The sequence below is a fragment of the Myxine glutinosa genome, chromosome 12, assembly GCF_964187855.1.
Source record: "Myxine glutinosa chromosome 12, kmMyxGlut1.1, whole genome shotgun sequence".
NCBI classification, from domain to species: Eukaryota; Metazoa; Chordata; class Myxini; order Myxiniformes; family Myxinidae; genus Myxine; species Myxine glutinosa.
In genome coordinates, this window is record NC_136272.1 from 107,229,186 (window position 1) to 107,253,995 (window position 24,810).

Here is a 24,810-nt window from a genome sequence, read left to right on the forward strand (position 1 = left end):
GGTCAACATAGGCCACAGGTCAACCATTTTTTTCAGATTTCTAGAGGTTTCAGATTTCCACCTCAATTTTCATCCGATTGACTTGAAATTTGAATAGGATTTACATATCAGCAAACTGAATTCAACCACCAACTATTTTTGAGATCAGCGTCGGCCAAAAGGTCAACATAGGCCAAAGATCAAACACTTTTTTCAAATTTCTAAAATCCTTAATTTTCATTCGATTGACTTGAAATTAGAATAGGATTTACATATCTGCTAACTGAATTCAACCACCAACTATTTTTGAAATCAACATAGGCCAAAAGGTCAACATAGGCCAAAGGTCAACAATAATGTCAAATTTATAAAATCCTCAATTTCATCCGATTGACTTGGAATTTGAATGTGATTTACATATCGGCTAACTGAATTCAACCACCAACATTTTTTGAGATCAGCGTAGACCAAAAGGTCAACATAGGCCAAAGGTCAACCACTTTTTTTCAAATTTCTAAAATCCTCAATTTTAATCCGATTGACTTGAAAGTTGAATCGGATTTACATATCGGCTAACTGAATTCAACCACCAACTATTTTTGAGATCAGCTTAGGCCAAAAGATCATCATAGGCCAAAGGTCAACAATAATGTCAAATTTCTAAAATCCTCAATTTTCATCCGAGTGATTTGAAATTTGAATAGGATTTACATATCGGCTAAATGCACCTTTAGTCACGCCTGACTAGTGGGTTTGTGAAACACTCGGGACATTAATGGGACAGGGTGCCGAGGTAATCGTACCGACTATGATCGTAGCAGCCAAGGAGCACGAAGTTGTATCTGGTGGAAAAGAAAAAGGCTGCGTTTTACAAGTTGTTCCACGAGCCTTGATCTCAGAAATAACTAGAATGGCACTCAGTAGAGAGCATCCCTCCACCTGGTTGGCCATATCACTCAATGGTGAAGAATCACTTCACAAATTCTACTAGCTGGATCCGGATCCGGATCTTCACGAAAATCGAATCGATTCTTCCTTGTCACACACCCAACCTGTCCAACAAGTTTTATCCAAATCCATCCATAACCTTTTGAGATAGCCGGCTATGTATCGTTTTGGCCATATCTCCCACCAATGGTGAAGAATCACTTAAAAAATTAAATAAGTCTTATATCCGAATCCATATTCAGATCTTCACAAAAATAGAATCGATTCGTCCTTGTAACACACACAACCAGTCCACCAAGTTTTATCCAAATCCATCCATAACTTTTTGAGATATCCTGCTATGTATCGTTTTTGGCCCTATCTCCCAATGGTGAAGAATCACTTTAAAAATTAAATAATTCTCATATCCGAATGCATATTCAGATCTTCACCAAAATCGAATCGATTCTTCCTTGTCAGACACCCAACCTGTCCACCAAGTTTCGTCCAAATCCGTTGACATTTTTGAGATATCCTGCTATGTATCGTTTTTGGCCAGATCTCCCAATGGTGAAGAATCACTTTAAAAATTCTACTAGCCGGATCCGAATCCCGACCTTCACCAAAATCTAATCATTTCATTCTTGTCACATGCGCTACATCTCTGCTAAATTTCGTTGGAATCCGTCCACAACTTTTTGAGATCTTTTGTTCACAAACGGACAGACAGGGGTGAAAACATAAACTCCATCCACCTTTGGTGGCGGAGGCAACAAAAGTGTGAGGTGGGAGCTTTGGCGGGAGCAGGAAAAGGAAATCCCAGGTGGTGATGGAATTCCAGGTCTTTGGTAAACTCTTTCATGATCACCCTGTAGTCCTAACTTTGAAAGCACCGTATAGGCATAAACTCCTCCATAATCCCTGTACACCGAACAGGACAACTCCCGCTGAACGCAACATGAAAGGTTGGAGAGATACTGAACATGATGTTGTTTTTCCCGAATCCCGATGTCGCTTCTCCAAACATGGAGCTCACTTAAGATAGCATCCTCCGAGTCCTCAATATTCCCTATCCGAATAAGATCTTTTTATTCATTTATAAATCCAATTTTTTCCCCCTTTCTTTCCAAATTCGAGTTTTGCGAAACGAAAGTCGATGGCACAACGTTATCTGAAACACAAGTCATTTTCTTTCCCGTTTTGAGCACATGCTCTGTGCGACAGAGGAATAGATCTATCTCGGTATCCACAGCCGAGTTTTAATCCCTTCTCCCTGTCTTTCCCGAATTGAAATAGTTCCATTAGTCTTGAGCACCGGAGCGTGGTGCCGGGTCTGCTGTGCACGGAGTGCCGAGTGAATGGTGATGTCGTTGCCAGGATCGTGGTGCTCCTCCTCGTGCACACCGGGACGGCTCCTTTGATGCACATTGGACGGGAATCCTCGACGTTATGGAGTCTGTTAATAAACACAAATCGCCTTCCATATCGATCCACACGGCTCGGCCTCGACTCGACTTCATAAATCGCTGATAAATCTCATCATACAGAATACAATCTGTAACAAGCCTGGTTTTGGCTTCATGGTTAAGGTGTCAATGTCAATAATACTTTTGTCAATGTGATATTTCAGTTTTATATTTTTAATAAATTTGCAAAACTTTCTAAAATCCTGTTTTCTCTTTGTCATTATGGGGTATTGAGTGTAGATTGATGAGGGAAAAAACTGAATTTAAACGATTTCAGCAAAAGGCTGCAACATAACAAAATGTGAAAAAGTGAAGGGGTCTGAATACTTTCTGAATGCACTCTAGATACACACACACACACACAGATACATACAGACATAGATACACACACATAGATGCATACACATATATACACACACAGATACATACACATAGATACATATACATACACACACACATATATAGATATACACATATGTACGCGTACACACATACAGATACACACACACATAAATACATACACATAGATACATATACATACACACACACATATATAGATATACACATATGTACACGTACATACACACATACAGATACACACACACATAAATACATACACATAGATACACACACACACACACACACACACACACACACACACACACACACACACACACACACATCCACACACACACACATCCACACACACACACACACACACACACACACACACACACACACACACAGACATAGATACACACGCATAGATGCATACACCGATATACACACACATAGATACATATACATAGATACATATACATACACACACACATATATAGATACACACATATGTACGCGTACACACATACAGATACACACACACATAAATACATACACATAGATACATACACGCACACACACACACACACACACACACACACACACACACACACACTCTCTCTCTGAATGAATTTAAACGAACGAAATGAATTTCATTCTCTCTGAATGAAAAAATGAATTTAAACGATTTCAGCAAAAGGCTGCAACATAACAAAATGTGAAAAAGTGAAGGGGTCTGAATACTTTCTGAATGCACTCTAGATACACACACACACACAGATACATACAGACATAGATACACACACATAGATGCATACACATATATACACACACAGATACATACACATAGATACATATACATACACACACACATATATAGATATACACATATGTACACGTACATACACACATACAGATACACACACACATAAATACATACACATAGATACACACACACACACACACACACACACACACACACACACACACACACACACACATCCACACACACACACATCCACACACACACACACCCACACACACACACATCCACACACACACACACACACACACACACACACACACACACACACACATACACACAGACATAGATACACACGCATAGATGCATACACCGATATACACACACATAGATACATATACATAGATACATATACATACACACACACATATATAGATACACACATATGTACGCGTACACACATACAGATACACACACACATAAATACATACACATAGATACACACACACACACACTCACACACACACACACACACACACATACACGCACACACACACACACACACACACACTCTCTCTCTCTCTCTCTCTCTCTCTCTCTCTCTCTCGGTTGCGATTACATATTTTTAAAGAAAGAAGGCGCTTCCAACCAGTATGTAAAACTACATCTACTCCTCGAATTTGAGCAAATAAGCAAGAGCAGACCCAGTTCACAGGAGGCTTCCTCAGGCCATGGCTATTGGGCATTCAAAATTTACATCAGTGAGTGAGTCAGTGGTTAGAAAGAGTTTTACATTTTATATGTGTCGTGCGTATTCATGGAAGGCTTGTCTTGCTCAGCTGGGAAACTCCGACCACAATAATATTATGTTGCTTCCATCTTATAAGCAGAAGCTGAAAAGGTGCATGCAAAGCGGTTACTAAGGAACGGCGTGTTTGGAGCCCGGATACCACCAAGGAGGACCTGTGGGCATGTTTTGATTGTACAAATTCGAGTGTATTCATGGATTCATTCGAGTCGGTGGATGTGAGGGTGACAGTTATCTCCAAGTACCTCACGTTGCGTTGATTCTGTCATCCCTTGTAAAGTTGTTAAAACATATCTGAACAAGAAAAAGAGCAATCCGAGATTGCAAACCGTCGCCAGAATGTATTTTCAGTGGTTTTTAAGGCTTTTGTGTTAAAACAAATATGGCGGCTGAACCAGGTGACCGATGACGTCATCATTATTTTTTTTCTAAACGAATTTATTCCTAGATTATGCTCAAGAAATTTAATCTTGATCGGATGAAATTTTGTACTTGTCGAATTATGATGTCATAATGGAGGCAACTATGACATCATCATTAACATATTTTATTCCCCATAGAGAGTTCTTTACAATGAGCCATGTCTCAATTTTTTCTATTCAGCGCTTTCAGAGATATATAGAGGTGCAAACTTTTTCGGTTTTTCCAAGATGGCGGCCGAACCACGTAACCGATGACGTCATCATTGTTTTTTTTTCTCCACCAGTTTATGCCGACAATGGCGCTCAAGAAATTTCATCTTGATAGGATGAGTCAATACTTTGTAGAAGCGCCACTGGCAGCGATTACAGCTTCGAGTCTTCTTGGGTATGTCTGTATCAGCTTTGCACATCTGGATTTTGGGAGTTTCTCTCATTCTTCCTTGCAGATTTGCTCAATCTCTGTCAAGTTGGATGGGAAGCGCCGGTGAACAACAATCTTCAAGGTTTTCCACAGGTTATCAATGGGATTCAAGTCTGGGCTTTGGCTGGACCACTCAAGGACTTTTACGTTCTTGTTTTTAAGCCATTTCAGTGTTGCTTTGGCTGTATGCTTGGGGTCATTTTCCTGTTGGAATGTAAATCTTCATCACAGTCTAAGGTCTTTTGCACTGTGAAGCAGGTTCTCCTCATAAATTTGTCTGTATTTGGCTCCATTCATTGGTCCCTCTATCCTTACAAGGCTTCCACTCCCTGCCACTGAAAAGCATCCCCATAGCATGATGCTGCCACAACCATGCTTCACGGTAGGGCTGGTATTGGGGTATAAGGGTGATGAGCTGTGCTGTGCCAGATGTAGCACTTTGCATTAACCCAGAGTTCAATTTTCATCTCATCAGACCACAGAATATTTTCCCTCATGCTCTCAGATACTTTCACATGCCTTTTTGCAGACTCCAGGTGTGCTGTCATGTGCCTTTTTTTCAAGAGTGGCCTCCGCCTGGCCACTCTCCCATGAAGCTTCGATTTGTGAAGTGCTGCAGAGACTGTTGTCCTTCTGGCAGGTTCTCCTGTCTCAGCCAAGGAACCCTGTAGTTCTGTCAGTGATCATTAGGTTATTGGTTTAATTTAACAACCATGCTTGGTTGTTAAATGAATACGTCAAATTAATAAATTCATTAAAAATGAATACGTCTTCAGTTGTCATACCCCTCCTCCCGTCCATGGTACACGGAATCTTGTGGTGAGGCTGTTGCCCAGAAACAACTTGCCTTCGTCTCCTGGAAAGCAAATCCAACGGAAGGAAATCTCATTTCCTTTCACAAAGCCCGAAACAAGTGTGTGTCCACCCTCAGGAGAGCCAGGAAACAATATCTCTCCGTTCTCAAGACCGAACTCTCTTATCTGTCTCCCTCTTCCAAATCCTGGTGGTGTCTGGTCAAATCTGTTTCTGGTGTTTGTTCCCCCTCCATCCCCTCCCTTACCTCAAATGGCTACACAGCTGACTCTGCACGTGAAAAAGCTGAATGCCTCAACTCTGTGTTTGCCTCCAAATCTTGTGTCCCAAACCCATCCCTCTCTGTACCCACCGTACCCAGTCGTACCCAGCTGCTCCTGGACTCTGTGTCCTTTCCTCCTGACAAGGTGGAAAAGTTTCTGTCAACCCTCGACTCTGATTCTGCAACTGGACCTGACGGCATCAGCCCATGGGTCCTAAAATCCTGTTCTTCCGCTCTTTCACTCCCTCTCTCTGTTCTCTTCACCCTCTCTTTTGCTCAAGGTCAACTGCCATCTGCTTGGAAATCAGCCAACATCACCGCTTTGCACAAAAAGGGTGCAAAAACAGATCCTAGCAACTACAGACCAATCAGCCTTCTCCCAATTATCAGCAAAATCATGGAATCCATCATTGCTTCGGATATGAAATCTTTCCTCTTCTCCAATGGCTTGATCTCTGATCATCAATTTGGTTTCAGACCAGGTCACTCTACTCTGGACATGCTGCTTCTGCTGTCTCAACAATGGATGGAGGTCCTCAATGCCAAACAGGAAATTAGAGCTGTCTCCCTCGACATATCACGTGCCTTCGATACGGTCTGGCACCCCGCTCTGCTCACCAAACTCTCATCTTTTGGTATCCATGGAAATCTCCACGCATGGCTGGCGGACTTCCTCTCTCGTCGTAGTCAACGTGTGGCCCTGAATGGGTTTCTCTCATCTCCTCTTCCTGTTCAGGCTGGAGTTCCCCAAGGCAGTGTTCTGGGCCATGTGCTTTTTCTGGTCTTCATCAATGATCTCTCTGACTCTCTTGAAAATCCTCTCTATCTCTTTGCTGTTGACTCCACTCTCTGCCGCTCCATTCCTCATCCCTCAGATCGGCAGTCTGCAGCCTCCTCACTCTCTGCAGACCTGGACAAAATCACAGACTGGGCAAACAAGTGGCACATGTCTTTCAATCCTGACAAATCTCACACTCTTACGATGTCTCTCCGAAAAGACCGACTGGACAACCCTCCCATCTACTTTCTGAATAATCCTCTCCAAGAAGTTCTGTCACTCAAGCTTTTGGGTCTCACTATCTGCCATGATCTTTCCTGGGAAAACCACATTTCCAAGCTGGCCTCCAAAGCCAGTCGCCGACTGGGCATCCTCCGTCGTGCGAAGTCCTTCCTTGGCACACCTGAGCTCCTCACCACATACAAGGCTTTCATCCGCAGCTCAATGGAATACTGCTCACCCCTCTGGGCTGGTGCTCCTGCCTCACACCTAGCTCGTCTTCACGCTGTTGAAACCAAAGCGTTCAGAATCATTGGAATCTCCCACGATGACGCTATCTCCGAGGGCCTTTCACTTACTCACCGCAGACAGGTTGGTGGTCTTTCCGTCTTCTACCGACTCCTCTCCGGCCTTGCTCCCCCAGCTCTCTCTGGGCTCTGTCCCACAAATATTCCTACAGGTCGCACAAGATCTGCCTGCAACCCTGTTATGGTTAAACTGCCAAAATCAAGACTCTCTGCTCACCTTCACTCCTTCATTCCTTTTTACTCCCACCTCTGGAACAAACTCCCTCACTCTGTTCAATCCCACTCCTCCCTCCAGGTCTTTAAAACGGCTATTCACCACCATCTCTTATCTTCCCCAATTCAAAACCTTGATCTTTTCTACCCCCGCTAATTTCACCCCAAATCCACTTTTTTGAGGTGACTTTTGTCTTCTTTCCTGGAAGTCCTTGGTGTCCTTGCGTTTTATACCTATCCTGCCTCCCCCTCGGCCCTCTTCCTCCCACACATCTCCCGATGTCCCTGCTCTCAAATGTTGTGTTTGTGTGCTTCCTCCCCTTCTCTCCCCATCTTGTCGCCCGCTCCCCTTTTTATATACTTTGTTTGCTTGTTTGTTTGATAAATGTTAGCTCTTTCACGAGCCTCGACTCTGTATACAAAAAAAATAAAAATAAAAATTGCCCGGTTGCTCAGTTTGGTCGGACGTCCAGCTCTCGGAAGACTGGCTGGTTTCATATTCGTTCCATTTCCTAATGATGGAGCTCACTGTGCTCTTGGAAACTTTTATCACTATAGAAATTGTTTTATACCCTTACCCAGATCAATGCTGCCTCACAATTCTATCTCGCATTTCTATGGAGATTTCCTTGGATTTCATGGTAGAGTTTCTGCTCTGACATGCACTGTCAACGGTGGGATCTTGTTTCGAAAGGTGTTTCTTTATAAATCATGTCCAATCAATTGAATTGGCCACAGGTGGACTCCAATCAAGTTGTCGAGACATCTCAATGATTATATCAAAGGAAATTGGAGGCACCTGAGCTCAATTTGGAGTGTCATAGCAAAGGGGTTGAATACTTATTGGCTCCAGACATTTCAGTTTTTAATTTTTAATTATTTTGTAAAAAATTGTGTAGATCGGTGACAAAAAAAAATTAAATTCAATCTATTTTAAATTCAGGCTGCAACACAACAAAATGTGAAAAAAGTCAAGGGGTGTGAATACTTTCTGGAGTATGTATTTGGGCACAGTGATCGACAACAAATTGAAATGGAGCAATAATTCCCAAGTGTTGGATGGTAATTTAAACCAAAAATTGTACATTTTAAGGAAATTTAAAAAGCTTCATGTTGATAATATCATTTTGGTACTTTTCTACAAGTCCTTGATTGAAAGTATTCTTGCTTTCAATTTAATATTTACATTTAGTAATGTGTAAAAAGGGAGTGTTAAGAAATTGGAAAGACCCAGGAAGATTGCCCAGAGTGTATTACGGACAAACATTCCCTTGATTTTTTACCTTGAATGAGTAACGTGCTGGTTGAAGGTTCACAAGATAATGCGGGACTCATCGCACCCACTTCATAATTGTTTTTATGCCTCCGCCCCAGAAGTTGGCCGGAGGCATTGTGTTTTTGGGTTTTCCATCCGTCCGTCCGTACGTCTATACGGGATAAACCTCGTTTTTCCCAGCACCCAGATGTCCAATTGAGACGAAACTTTCAGGGTACGAGTGACACCCATGCAGAATGTTTAATGAAAATTGTGATGTCATAGGTCACGTGGAATGGCAGCCATCTTGGATTAAACGCCAATAAAAAAATTTTTATTTCTTGGAAACCGCTGAATCGAAAAATTTGAAACTTGGCACATTGTCAAGTCCTCCCAATGGGGAACAAAAGCATGATAATGATGACATCATAGGTGAAGTGGTATACCAGCCAAAAATGTTTAAATCGAATTCCTTATCCTAAAAATCTGAAATTGCATGCACATGATCTATGACCTATTTGTATTGAAATATTAAATTTATGACATCATAGGTCACATGGTTTGGCAGCCATATTGGATTTAACCTAAAACCATAAAAGAAACATCTTCTGCCAAACCAAAAAATCGATTGACTCGAAACTTTACGTGTGTCATTGATTAGGCATGGCGATTAAAAGATGATCACAAAAACATCATTGGTCACATGGGTTGGCAGCCATCTTGCATTGAAGGAAAATAATAAAGAATATTATATCTCTGAAACCACTTACCCTATTGATGCGAAATTTTACAAATATCATCTAACACCATTGTTGCATATATTTTGAAAAAGATGATGTTGTAGGTCACGTGGATAGAAAAACGAACCTTATCCAATCAATAAGAAACTTCACAAACGTGATCCCCTTCCCATACATATGCAGAATGTACATTTTAAAAGGTCATATATCATGTGGTTTGGCAGCCATCTTAGCTTGAAAGCCGATATTTAAAAAAATCCCTTCTCTGAAACTGCTTCACCGATCGATGTGAAACCTGTCATGGCTGGTGAAAATGTGATACTTGAAAACAGCTGAAGGGATTTAAATCAAACTTGTTTATTTTTAGGACAGTAAACGAGGGAATCTACCCATTGTGGGACTATTTGGAGGCATATTGGTGACACGGTCGCATTGTCTTAGTTATTTTACTCGTTCAGGCATTCACTTTTGTGATCCACTTACCTTGTGCTATCATTTTAGATGATTATTTGTGTCTTATTCAATTCACATGTTTAATGATATTGATAAAGCATGTGATGCACCCTTTTTGAATTGAAATACCAGTGGAGGAAAACTTTCCATGAGTCACACCGACAAATGGAGAGTTCATAGATCATCCTTACCCCACACATTGTTCAACTACATGATTCAATTGAAATACAATAACGATTTTAAAGGACGTATAAAAAATAATCCTGAAGTTTAGCTCCGTTAAAACAGTCTAATAATAACTAGATGGTATTCATAGAATACTTACCCTGCGCAGTCAACTTGGTGCGAGCCAACTCTTCTGTTTTGTAACGTTAAAAAAAAAATTGATCCAATATGGCTGCCAGACCGCGTGAGCAATGGCATCATCTATATTATAATAGCCGTAGATGATTCTGTCTGTCTGTCTGTCTGTCTGTCTGTTGGGCGTCTGTCCGGGGTGTGGCTTGCTCGGTTTGCAGAGTAGCTCCACCCATTCTGGGAGTGGCTTCATATAATTATAAACAAATATCCACCATTTAATTAACTCGCATAGCTTTGAGGCCTGTTTTGTAGGCCCGTGGTGTCTTGCTCTCTCTCCCAGTTTTATTTCAAATCAAATTCGATATATCATTTCATTTTTCACAGTCGCTAACATAGTTTTAGACTCGGTTGAAAAAAAACGGGAAGAAAATCCAATGAAAGTTGCCGTTTATAGAACGAAATGAATTCTCAAACGCCTGTAACTTCAAGGCCATTGAGTCTCTCTCACGCCTTTATCTCCAATCTAACTCACCATATGATTTCATTTTTATCGATGGTTTCAGACTCGGTGTCAGCAATAATTGAGAACATTCCACACACGCAGGAAAATGCAGAGATATATTTTTAAAAATCGCGTCATGGTGTATCATACACCGCCCAACATGACACCGACGGCAACGTGTCGATATATATTAAAAATTCGCTTTTGCTTTTCCATTAAGATATATTACTTTTTCGTTTGATGACAGTCGTCACAAAAACGTCAACAATGATGCCGACATATATTTCTTCGTTTTTATTTCATTCAACATTATTAGCCGGAAGTAAAATATGTTTCAGGAAATTACCGAGAGATATTTCTTCGTTTTTTAAAATTAGTTATGTGCGCATACACTTTAAATAGGTTTATTTGAAATCTTTAATTTTCCACAATATAATTTACTTGCCATTTATCATTTGATGATTACGAGACAAATTCCTCTTGAGGATCGTGACAATTCATGCGCTGCGTGGAAACTTCTATTTCCAAAATGAATGAGACGTTCGATGAAGAACGCAGACTTGAACAGGATGCAGCAAGAAAACGAATGAGACGGGCGAAGGAGTCCGTCGACGAACGTCAATGCAAACTTGCGGGGTCACCCGTGGGAATCCCACGGGTGACCCTGCTAGTCTATATTATAATAGCCGTAGATGATTCTGTCTGTCTGTCTGTCTATCTGTTGGGTGTCTGTCCGGGGTGTGGCTTACTCGGTTTGCAGAGTAGCTCCACCCATAGCTCCACCCATTCTGGGAGAGGCTTCATATAATTATAAACAAATATCCACCATTTTATTAACTCGCATAGCTTTGAGGCCTGTTTTGTAGGCCCGTGGTGTCTTGCTCTCTCTCCCAGTTTTATTTCAAATCAAATTCGATATATCATTTCATTTTTCACAGTCGCTAACATAGTTTTAGACTCGGTTGAAAAAAAACGGGAAGAAAATCCGATGAAAGTTGCCCTTTATAGAACGAAATGAATTCTCAAACGCCTGTAACTTCAAGGCCATTGAGTCTCTCTCACGCCTTTATCTCCAATCTAACTCACCATATGATTTCATTTTTATCGATGGTTTTAGACTCGGTGTCAGCAATAATTGAGAACATTCCACACACGCGGGAAAATGCAGAGATATATTTTTAAAAATCGCGTCATGGTGTATCATACACCGCCCAACATGACACCGACGGCAACGTGTCGATATATATTAAAAATTCGATTTTGCTTTTCCGTTAAGATATATTACTTTTTCGTTTGATGACAGTCGTCACAAAAACGTCAACAATGATGCCGACATATATTTCTTCGTTTTTATTTCATTCAACATTATTATCCGGAAGTAAAATCTGTTTCAGGAAATTACCGAGAGATATTTCTTCGTTTTTTAAAATTAGTTATGTGCGCATACACTTTAAATAGGTTTATTTGAAATCTTTAATTTTCCACAATATAATTTACTTGCCATTTATCATTTGATGATTACGAGACAAATTCCTCTTGAGGATCGTGACAATTCATGCGCTGCGTGGAAACTTCCATTTCCAAAATGAATGAGACGTTCGATGAAGAACGCAGACTTGAACAGGATGTAGCAAGAAAACGAATGAGACGGGCGAACGAGTCCATCGACGAACGTCAATGCAAACTTGCGGGGTCACCCGTGGGAATCCCACGGGCATGGATGTGTGTGACATTTCGACATATTGAGTTGATGCTGCACATTCATTTTTACAAAATGGTTACTGGCAAGTCATCAGATCCAGAAATGGTGTAATGAACACAATTTATTTACGCGCAAGCACGAAAGCAAGACGGGCCGATTTCTGATTCCGACGGGCCGACGGGCGAGACGGGCCGATTTGGAGCAAGAAAAAGAACGAGACGGGAGAAAAACGAGAGAAACGAGATGGGGAAAGCCAATTGGAGAGGAGTGTGAGGAGAGATTGGAGAGGCGAGTGAGGAGCGATTGGAGAGGCGAGTGAGGAGCGATTGGAGAGGCGAGTGAGGAGCGATTGGAGAGGCGAGTGAGGAGCAATTGGAGAGGAGAGTGAGGAGCGATTGGAGAGGCGAGTGAGGAGCGATTGGAGAGGCGAGTGAGGAGCGATTGGAGAGGCGAGTGAGGAGCGATTGGACAGGCGAGTGAGGAGCGATTGGAGAGGTGAGTGAGGAGCGATTGGAGAGGCGAGTGAGGAGCGATTGGAGAGGAGAGTGAGGAGCGATTGGAGGGGAGTGTGAGGCGTGATTGGAGAGGAGTGTGAGGCGCGATTGGAGAGGAGTGTGAGGCACGATTGGGGAGGAGTGTGAGGCGCGATTGGAGAGGTGTGTGAGGCGCGATTGGAGAGGAGTGTGAGGCACGATTGGGGAGGAGTGTGAGGCGCGATTGGAGAGGTGTGTGAGGCGCGATTGGAGAGGAGTGTGAGGCACGATTGGAGAGGAGTGTGAGGCGCGATTGGAGAGGAGTGTGAGGCGCGATTGGAGAGGAGTGATTGGAGGGGAGTGTGAGGCGCGATTGGAGAGGTGTGTGAGGCGCGATTGGAGAGGAGTGTGAGGCGCGATTGGAGCGGAGTGTGAGGCGCGATTGGAGAGGAGTGTGAGGCGTGATTGGAGAGGCGTGTGAGGGATTGGAGAGGAGAGGAGTGTGAGGGATTGGAGAGGTGAGGGATTGGAAAGGAGAGGAATGTGGGATTGGAGAGGAGAGGAGTGCTAGGTGGAGAGAGGAGAGTGTCAGGTGGAGACAGGAGAGTGTCAGGTGGAGAGGAGTGAGGGGTCACATATTATGCGAAATAAATAAATTGTGTTCATCACACCATTTCTGGATCTGATGACTTGCCAGTAACCATTTTGTGAAAATGAATGTGCAGCATCTAACTCAATATGTCAATGTCACACACATCCATGCCCATGGGATTCCCACGGGTGACCCCGCTAGTAAATTTATATTCTTTAATATAACTGTTGCATAGATCACGCTCAATAAATTTCAAACTGATCAGATTAAGCATTGTCCCTGTCGAATTCTGACGTCATAATTACGGCAACAATGACGTCATCGTTAACAACACCTATTCCCCATATGGATTTCTTTACAATGAGCCATGTTTAAATTTTTTCCATAGAGTGGTTTTGGAGATATAGAGGTGCAACGTTTTTCGGTTTTCCCAAGATGGCGCCTGTACCACATGACCTATGACATCATTATTATCATTAAAATATTCTAAAGGAGGAGGCGCTCCTATAGTGAAAATTTCGTGTCAAACGGACCAATAGTTGCTGAATTTCTTTTTTCATAATGATGGGATAAATGTTGTATTTGTCGAATTATGACGTCATAACAAAGGCACCGATGACATCATCATGAACATATCTTATTCCCCATGGGGAGTAGTTGACAATGAGCCAGGTCTCAATTTTTTCCATGGAGTGGTTTCAGAGATATAGAGGTGTGAAGTTTTTTCCAATATGTCGCCTGTACCACGTGACCTATGACGTCGTAATTATCATTAAAATATTCTACAGGAGGATGCGCTCCTATGGTGAAAAATTTGTGTGAATCGGAACAAGAGTTGCAGAGAAAGAAAATTCATAATGATCGGATAAATGTTGTATTTGTCGAATTATGACGTCATAACAAAGGCACCGATGACATCCTCATTAACATATTCCCCAAGGGGAGTACTTGACAATGAGCCATGTTTCAATTTTTTCCATGGAGCAGTTTCGGAGATATAAAGGTGCAACTTTTTTATATTTTCCAAGATGGCGCCTGTACCACGTGACCTATGACGTCATAATTATCATTTTAAAAATCCTACAGGAGGAGCCCTCATTTTGAAAATTTTGTGTCCATCCAAATTAACAGGTGCAGAGTAATTTTTTTTTCATACTGATCAGATCAAGCATTGTACTTGTCGAATTATGACGTCAAAATGAAGGCCCCGATGACATCATCAACATATAGTATTCGCCATGGGGATTACTTGACAATGAGCCATGTTTAAATTTTTCCCATTTAGCGGTTTGGGAGATATGGAGGTGTAACGTTTTTTCCAAGATGGCGTCCGTATCACGTGACTGATGATGTCATAATTATGAATAAAAAAATTATACAGGCGGAAGCACCTCCGATGGTGAAATTTAGTGAAAATCGGCCCAAAGGTTGCCATGAAAAAGAATAAAAAATGCAGACACGTGCGCACATACGCACCCGAATGCTGAACCCTGCTTTTCCCTTCGTGCGCAATAGGATACTTGAATGGCTTATTACCCCAGTAAGAGGTACTCATTTTGCTGACATCAGAAGGATGACAGGCTGAGTCAAGCACCTGGTGTTATTTCAACAGCACAACAGGGGCTTGAACTCAAGACCCTAAGATCTTGAGCCAGCAGCTTTGTCGGTTCGGAGGAACCTGAGCTTGACCAGATGAGCTCTGTTTCCGACAACTCAGAATCGTATGACCTGTTTCATATTGCATTGGAAAATGGTTGAGCATAATTTAGCATAATTTCAACACACAACCATACTGGTTGAGCATAATTCAACTGAAGTGGAAAAGCATTCATCAACTCCGGGCAGCCAACGTTTCTCCGACCGCAGCATACACACTCAAAAATGTGCTGGATACGTACCCGGATGTCTTCAAGGATGAGTTTGGAACCTTGAAAGGACATACGGCTAAACTCAGTGTTGACCGGGATGCCAATCCTATATTTTGCAGAGCTCGCCCAGTCCCTTTCGCCCTGCGGGGAACTGGATCATCTTGAAAATCTTGGGATCATCGAGCAAATTCAGTACGCCGAATGGGCGGCACCCATCGTTCCGGTCATAAAATCCATCCGCATATGTGGAGATTATAAAATGAGCGTGAACAAGTGTTCTTCATTGGATAAATATCCAATCCCGAGGATCGAAGACCTCTACGCTCGACACATGGGAGGCAAGACTTTTACTAAACTCGATCTCAAATCCGCCTATCCACAGTGCATTCAGAAAGTATTCAGACCCCTTAACTTTTTTCACATTTTGTTATGTTGCAGCTTTATGCTGAAGTCGTTTAAATTCATTTTTTCCCTCATCAATCTACACTCAATACCCCATAATGACAAAGAGAAAACAGGATTTTAGAAAGTTTTGAAATATTTATTAAAAAGAAAAAACTGAAATATCACTGACATAAGTATTCAGACCCTTTGCTATGACACTTGCAATTTAGTTCAGGTGCCTCCCATTTCTCTTGATCATCTTTGAGATGTTTCTACACCTTGATTAGAGTCCACCTGTGGTAAATTCAATTGATTCGACATGATTTGGAAAGGCACACACCTGTCTATATAAGGTCTCACAGCTGACAATGCATATCAGAGCAAAAACCAAGCCATGAGATCGAAGGAACTGCCTGCAGAGCTCAGAGACAGGATTGTGTCGAGGCACAGATCTGGGGAAACCCACAAAAAAAAATCTCTGCTGCATTGAAGGTTCCCAAGAGCACAGTGGCCTCCATAATTCTTAAAGGAAAGAAGTTTGGAACAACCAGGACTCTTCCTAGAGCTGGCTGCCCGGCCAAACTGAGCAATCGGGGGAGAAGGGCCTTGGTAAGAGAGGTGACCAAGAACCCGATGGTCACTCTGGCTGAGCTCCAGAGATCCTGTGTGGAGATGGGAGAAACTTCCAGAAGGACAACCATCACTGCAACACTCCACCGATCTGGGCTTTATGGCAGAGTGGCCAGACGGAAGCCAAACAGTTCAATCTTGGTTTCATCAGACCACAGAATCTTGTTTCTCACAGTCTGAGAGTCCTTTAGGTGGTTTTTTGCAAACTCCAAGCGGGTTTCATGTGTCTTTCACTGAGGAGAGGCTTACACCATTTTGTAACCACATTTTTAAACCACATTTTGTAACCGAATTGAAGTCATACCTCGGTTTGGTTCAGTTTATGGTCGTTACATCCCGAATGTGACCGACGTTTTGGGCCCCCTATATCGTCTTTTGAGGAAAGGAGTCTCCTGGAGCTGGGGGTGCACTGAACAATCAGCATTCCAGACCTCCAATAATATGCTCAAATCGTCCAATGTTCTCGTTCATTTTGATCCAGAGAAGGATCTTGTGCTGACATGCGATGCCTGTCGGTATGGAGTGGGGAGTGTATTATCACACGTGATGCCTGATGGTGCGGAAAGACCGGTTGCATTTGCATTCAGAACGTTGTCCCCGGCAGAGAAGAACTATTCCCAACTTGACAAGGAAGGATTGGGAATCGTTTTCGGCATCAGCAATTTCGCCAGTAGGGGAAGGTGGGGCAAAATGGCACACTTAAGCTTTCTTTGAAATTTTATCCAAAATGATGCAGTATATCTGAAATCAGACAGTGTCTTTACAATCATTATTCCATTATAAATACACAAATTACTTGGTATTAGAATCAAATCAACCATTCACTGGTGAGAACCAAAGACCAAAAATGTGCTAAGTGGGCCATTTTGTACACCCCGTTGGGCAAAATGGCCCCCACATATGGGGCAATATGGTCCACCCGTGGGGCAATATGGTCACCCCGTGGGGTAATATGGTCACCCCATTGAAAAACATAATAATTACCCTCAGAGTCACCAATCAAAACACTTTGAACCTGAAATAATATTTATTGTGAAAAATTACAGACTACAAGGTGAGATTATGCACATAATTAGGCACAAAAGTCACAGATGAAATTCACATCTTCTTCATCCACACCTGCACAACCATCATGGGCCCAAAGACGACAGACTGTGCACTTTATCCATCCTTCTCCTATCACACTATAACTTTCCCGGCAGAATAAGCACATTGTTCCATCATCATCCTCAGACTCGCTAGATTCTTCTGGTGCCGTAAATATAGCCCGTTTACCCTTCACTATCTTCTTTTTTGGCTTTTCTGCAACTTTCTTTTGCTTCTGAGGTTTTTTTTCAGCTCTCTGCTTTGCCTTCTCTGCCTTCTGTGCTTCCTGTCTTTTCTTTTCTTCAGCTGCATCAGCAAGTCGTTTCTTGTATGGGCTTGATGTTAAATGCTCTGACATTGACCTTTTTGATTGACGTGTTGTAGGCCTACCCTTAGCAGGAGTAGCCTTAGGTGGGGGACTGATTTGAAAGGGTGAAATGAACTCCCTACTGGTGCTTGCAACAGCAGGTCTTGGAACAGCAGCATGTCTTTGAGTGTTACCAATGGGTCTCACAGCATTTTCGGGGCCTCTTGCAGCATTACCATTAGGTGCAGGACCATCAACAGGTCTCACAGCATTTCCAGGGCCTCTCGCAGCGTTACCATTAGGTGCAGGACCATCAACAGGTCTCACAGCATTTGCAGGGCCTCTCGCAGCATTACCATGAGGTGCAGGACCATCAACAGGTCTCACAGCATTAACATCAGGTGCAGGACCACCAACAGGTCTCACAGCATCTTCAGGGCCTCTTGCAGCATTAACACCAGGAGCAGGAACATCAGCATCTCTATGGGCATCTTCAAGGGGTCTCTGGTTATCATCCATGGGTCTTGGTTCATTTTGGTTGAGGTCTGTAACTGTCGCTGGAGCAAACTCGTGATCTTGGAAGATGTTGCGGTTCACTGGGAAGATACCAGTTTTCCTAAACCCATTTGCTGCATTCTCGGCTGTAGCGGACTTGCGATATGCAGTCCCAAACAGGCTGGCCAGTTGAAATACTGTCACACATCGTCCCGGGTGCTGCCTCAACCACCTCTCCACCTCCTGCGTGTAATATGTAGATAGTGGCATGAATGAAGAAGCAATCGTGGGGCAATATGAAGCAAAAAGAAGAAGCAACAACAATCATGAAGCACCCTGCCCAATAGATGAACTTATATTTCAGTGCATAAAATGACATGGTATAAGTAGATATGTATAAGTTACATGCATGCATGCAGCCAGCCAGCCAGCCAGCATGCAAGCATGCATACATACAGACATACATACATACATACATATAGGGTAGGCCTACATGTATACATAGGCCTACATATTTGTAACAAAAATAAGAAACATGTATGGGGTAAAATGGCCCACTAAAGGGTAAAATGGTACCCCACGGGCCATTTTACCCCAGGGAAATGGACCGTTTTGCCCCATGAACGACCTCCATGAAAACCTGACATCATTGGAAACCACATGTACTGGGCAGAATGTTTCAAAGGTCAATTTTAGTGACTGACTTATACTCTAAAAGCATGCAGTAACACTAGGAAATATGAGTCACTCTGTCACCACAAACACAATTTTCTCACATACCTACCGATAGATCCTAGTAGGTGTCAAAATGTTGGATGGTTCAGCTCGAGTTCAAGACTGGATAGGGATGGCCACCATGTTGTTACTTTCTGCTAATCCACAAAGGAATGTTTTAACATGAACAGCCACAAGATGGCAGCAGCTGCTGGTGTAATATACCAAGGGGTCCATATGACCCAAGGGGTCCATTTTGTACCACTTTCCCCTACCTTCTTGGACATCATTTCGCGATTCGCACTGATCACAAGCCGCTGATCAGTCTGTTTGGTCCTACTAAGGCGACATCTGACACACTACCGCCCAGGATCATCCGATGGTCCCTGTTTCTCGCTGTTTATGACTACACCATATGCTATAAGCCCGGTTCGTCTATCACAAATGCAGATGCCATGAGTCGGTTACCCCTTCCAGAATCCGTTGATGATTCGCCTACACCAGGATCCATTATCGCACTGATGGATCATCTGGTAGATTGTGCTGTCGATTCCGGCCAGATCCGCACCCATACTCGACGAGACCCCGTTCTGTCCAGAATTTTCCAGGCTGTACAGCTTGGATGGCATTTGCTACCTGAGGGTGACCCAGATTTTACGGCTTTTAAAGCACGTAAAAACGAACTCAGCGTGGAAAATGGTTGCCTACTCTGGGGATGTCGTGTCGTGATCCCGGGAAATCTGCGTTCCAGGGTCATGGATGGAATCCATGACTGTCACCCCGGGATTGTGAAGATGAAGTCACTCGCTAGAAACTATGTGTGGTGGCCGAATCTTGATGCTGATATCGAACATCATGTTCGACATTGTTACCCCTGCCAGAGCACCCGGAATACACCTGCGAAAGCGCCACTGCATCCCTGGGAATGGCCCAGCGAACCGTGGCATCGCCTACATCTCGATTATGCCGGGCCTATTAACGGCAGCATGATTCTAATAATTACGGACGCGCACACAAAATGGATCGATGCCTATGTGACGCGTGGTAGGGGAAAGTGGTACAAAATGGACCCCTTGGGTCATATGGACCCCTTGGTATATTACACCAGCAGCTGCTGCCATCTTGTGGCTGTTCATGTTAAAACATTCCTTTGTGGATTAGCAGAAAGTAACAACATGGTGGCCATCCCTATCCAGTCTTGAACTCGAGCTGAACCATCCAACATTTTGACACCTACTAGGATCTATCGGTAGGTATGTGAGAAAATTGTGTTTGTGGTGACAGAGTGACTCATATTTCCTAGTGTTACTGCATGCTTTTAGAGTATAAGTCAGTCACTAAAATTGACCTTTGAAACATTCTGCCCAGTACATGTGGTTTCCAATGATGTCAGGTTTTCATGGAGGTCGTTCATGGGGCAAAACGGTCCATTTCCCTGGGGTAAAATGGCCCGTGGGGTACCATTTTACCCTTTAGTGGGCCATTTTACCCCATACATGTTTCTTATTTTTGTTACAAATATGTAGGCCTATGTATACATGTAGGCCTACCCTATATGTATGTATGTATGTATGTCTGTATGTATGCATGCTTGCATGCTGGCTGGCTGGCTGGCTGCATGCATGCATGTAACTTATACATATCTACTTATACCATGTCATTTTATGCACTGAAATATAAGTTCATCTATTGGGCAGGGTGCTTCATGATTGTTGTTGCTTCTTCTTTTTGCTTCATATTGCCCCACGATTGCTTCTTCATTCATGCCACTATCTACATATTACACGCAGGAGGTGGAGAGGTGGTTGAGGCAGCACCCGGGACGATGTGTGACAGTATTTCAACTGGCCAGCCTGTTTGGGACTGCATATCGCAAGTCCGCTACAGCCGAGAATGCAGCAAATGGGTTTAGGAAAACTGGTATCTTCCCAGTGAACCGCAACATCTTCCAAGATCACGAGTTTGCTCCAGCGACAGTTACAGACCTCAACCAAAATGAACCAAGACCCATGGATGATAACCAGAGACCCCTTGAAGATGCCCATAGAGATGCTGATGTTCCTGCTCCTGGTGTTAATGCTGCAAGAGGCCCTGAAGATGCTGTGAGACCTGTTGGTGGTCCTGCACCTGATGTTAATGCTGTGAGACCTGTTGATGGTCCTGCACCTAATGGTAATGCTGCGAGAGGCCCTGCAAATGCTGTGAGACCTGTTGATGGTCCTGCACCTAATGGTAACGCTGCGAGAGGCCCTGGAAATGCTGTGAGACCTGTTGATGGTCCTGCACCTAATGGTAATGCTGCAAGAGGCCCCGAAAATGCTGTGAGACCCATTGGTAACACTCAAAGACATGCTGCTGTTCCAAGACCTGCTGTTGCAAGCACCAGTAGGGAGTTCATTTCACCCTTTCAAATCAGTCCCCCACCTAAGGCTACTCCTGCTAAGGGTAGGCCTACAACACGTCAATCAAAAAGGTCAATGTCAGAGCATTTAACATCAAGCCCATACAAGAAACGACTTGCTGATGCAGCTGAAGAAAAGAAAAGACAGGAAGCACAGAAGGCAGAGAAGGCAAAGCAGAGAGCTGAAAAAAAACCTCAGAAGCAAAAGAAAGTTGCAGAAAAGCCAAAAAAGAAGATAGTGAAGGGTAAACGGGCTATATTTACGGCACCAGAAGAATCTAGCGAGTCTGAGGATGATGATGGAACAATGTGCTTATTCTGCCGGGAAAGTTATAGTGTGATAGGAGAAGGATGGATAAAGTGCACAGTCTTTGGGCCCATGATGGTTGTGCAGGTGTGGATGAAGAAGATGTGAATTTCATCTGTGACTTTTGTGCCTAATTATGTGCATAATCTCACCTTGTAGTCTGTAATTTTTCACAATAAATATTATTTCAGGTTCAAAGTGTTTTGATTGGTGACTCTGAGGGTAATTATTATGTTTTTCAATGGGGTGACCATATTATCCCACGGGGTGACCATATTGCCCCACGGGTGGACCATATTGCCCCATATGTGGGGGCCATTTTGCCCAACGGGGTGTACAAAATGGCCCACTTAGCACATTTTTGGTCTTTGGTTCTCACCAGTGAATGGTTGATTTGATTCTAATACCAAGTAATTTGTGTATTTATAATGGAATAATGATTGTAAAGACACTGTCTGATTTCAGATATACTGCATCATTTTGGATAAAATTTCAAAGAAAGCTTAAGTGTGCCATTTTGCCCCACCTTCCCCTACTACGTCAGCCATTGTCATCGAAAGACTCAGACGCTGTTTCGCCACTCATGGTCTGCCCAGGATGATCGTGAGTGATAACGGTTCGTGTTTTTCCAGTACCGAGTTTGCCTAGTTCACACGTCGGAACGGCATCAACATAACTTTGTCAGCCCACATCACCAGGCTTCAAATGGCTTGGCCGAACGATCCGTGGGAATCATCAAATCCGGATTGCAGAAACTTCAGGAGGGAACCCTGGAAACAAAGCTGTCTCGTCTCCTGTTCAAATACCGTATCACGCCACAATCAACAACCGGTGCAGCTCCGTCTGAGTTATTGATGAAATGACACGTGAGATCGACACTTGACAATCTCAAACCAGACATATCATCAAATGTTTATCAGAGCCAGCTTAATCAAAAGTTGGTGCACGATAAGACGTCCAACAGTCGATGTATCAACATTGGAGATCCAGTGTTTGCCCGAAATTTTGGTGCAGGTGCAACGTGGCTACCGGGGGACATCATCGAGAAGCCAGGTCCACTGTCCTGCGTGATTCACCTGCAGGACGGCCGCGAAATCCGTCGACATCAGGACCACATAACCTACCGTCACTGTGAGTCGATAGAGCCTGCAGCATCGTCACAGTCAGAACAACAGTTCGACCCGCCACTGCCGGAGATCGTCGTGGCCGCTCCAGCCGGCTCGGATGCCCCGAAAACCTCTGCGAACGCTACACCCTTCGTGGAGACCAAAGGAATCACCTCGGACTCTGTATCCACTGGTACACCGCGACCCAAAGGGATCACCTCGGACTCTGTATCCACTGGTACACCGCCACCCAAAGGGATCACCTCGGACTCTGTATCCACTGGTACGCCGCGACCCAAAGGGATCACCTCGGACTCTCTATCCACTGGTACACCGCCACCCAAAGGGATCACCTCGGACTCTCTATCCACTGGTACACCGCCACCCAAAGGGATCACCTCGTTTTCTGTATCCACTGGTACGCCGCGACCCAAAGGGATCACCTCGGACTCTGTATCCACTGGTACGCCGCGACCCAAAGGGATCACCTCGGACTCTGTATCCACTGGTACACCGCGACGATCAATGCGTGAGAGAAAAGCACCCGACCGTTTGAATCTTTCAAGATGTTTTTTCACGTTGATACATGTTCTATTTTCACGTTGACACATGTTCTATTTTCACATTGACACATGTTCTATTTTCACGTTGGCACATGTTCTATTTTCACGTTGACACATGTTCTATTTTCACGTTGACACATGTTCTACTTTCACGTTGACACATGTTCTATTTTCACGTTGGCACATGTTCTATTTTCACGTTGACACATGTTCTATTTTCACGTTGACACATGTTCTATTTTCACGTTGACACATGTTCTACTTTCACGTTGACACATGTTCTATTTTCACGTTGACACATGTTCTATTTTCACGTTGACACATGTTCTACTTTCACGTTGACACATGTTCTATTTTCACGTTGACACATGTTCTATTTTCACGTTGACACATGTTCTATTTTCACGTTGACACACACAGGGGCAGAATTATCCCCGTGTCCACTTGCTTTTGTTTGCACACATATTTTCACATGTTTTTGGAAATGTTGCTTTTGGAATGCAGATTTTTGAAGTCTAGCACGTATTGCTCTTGGTAATTTTGGACTTAAAGGGGAGGATGTCATGTATGAAAGTGCAAACATTCCCTGTTTTATCCCGACATCGTGACCGCGGGCTTATTTCCGTTTCCGGGAGTTACGGCTCAGCTCAGACGGCGCTGGGGTGAAACAGGCCTGTGTCTGGAGAGTCAATAAATGTGCAACAATCGATCGTAGTCTGTCGAGATACCTTACAGGTACCCTTTGGTAACATAAAATTTGGTTGGATCTTGGTTCAGTAATTTTTTTTAGTTTTAGAAGCATAAACAAACAGACACAATCTCTCCCATATATATTAGGTAATTGATGCTTCCTGGATCCCATCCTTGGGAAAACAAATCTTAGCAACTGTGCACGTTTGTAATCACTTCAATCGACCAGGCAGCTGTTTCATTTGGTGTGGTCATTACCAATCTATTGGCTCTTCATTTCGACTTGCAGTCAGTCAGTCTTGCTGCTGTGCAATGCCACAACTTGGAAATGGATTGTCAACCAAGAACTCCTAAGTCTTAAGTTAAAAAAAAACACATGTGCACACGCACGCACACTTCTGTGCAGTCCTGTTCTTCAGCTGTCGTTTCACAGCAATGTGACTCATGAGGTTATACAAAGTTCAGCTTCCAGCATGATTGGGTCCATGAACCCTTAAAACATGCCAGAAAACTTTGCTTTGTTC

General features: G+C 43.3%; 1 protein-coding gene across 1 annotated transcript; it reads left to right on the top strand.

Annotated features, from left to right (window-relative positions):
- The first annotated feature begins 20,946 nt into the window (after window positions 1-20,946).
- On the top strand, window positions 20,947-24,647 carry LOC144888405 (uncharacterized). The gene is made up of 5 exons (XM_078766290.1): window positions 20,947-21,346; window positions 21,386-22,014; window positions 22,119-22,298; window positions 24,017-24,109; window positions 24,516-24,647. The coding sequence occupies exons 1-5, from the start codon at window positions 20,983-20,985 to the stop codon at window positions 24,645-24,647; spliced, it is 1,398 nt and encodes a 465-aa protein (XP_078622416.1). The 5' UTR covers window positions 20,947-20,982.
- The last annotated feature ends 163 nt before the right edge of the window (window positions 24,648-24,810 follow it).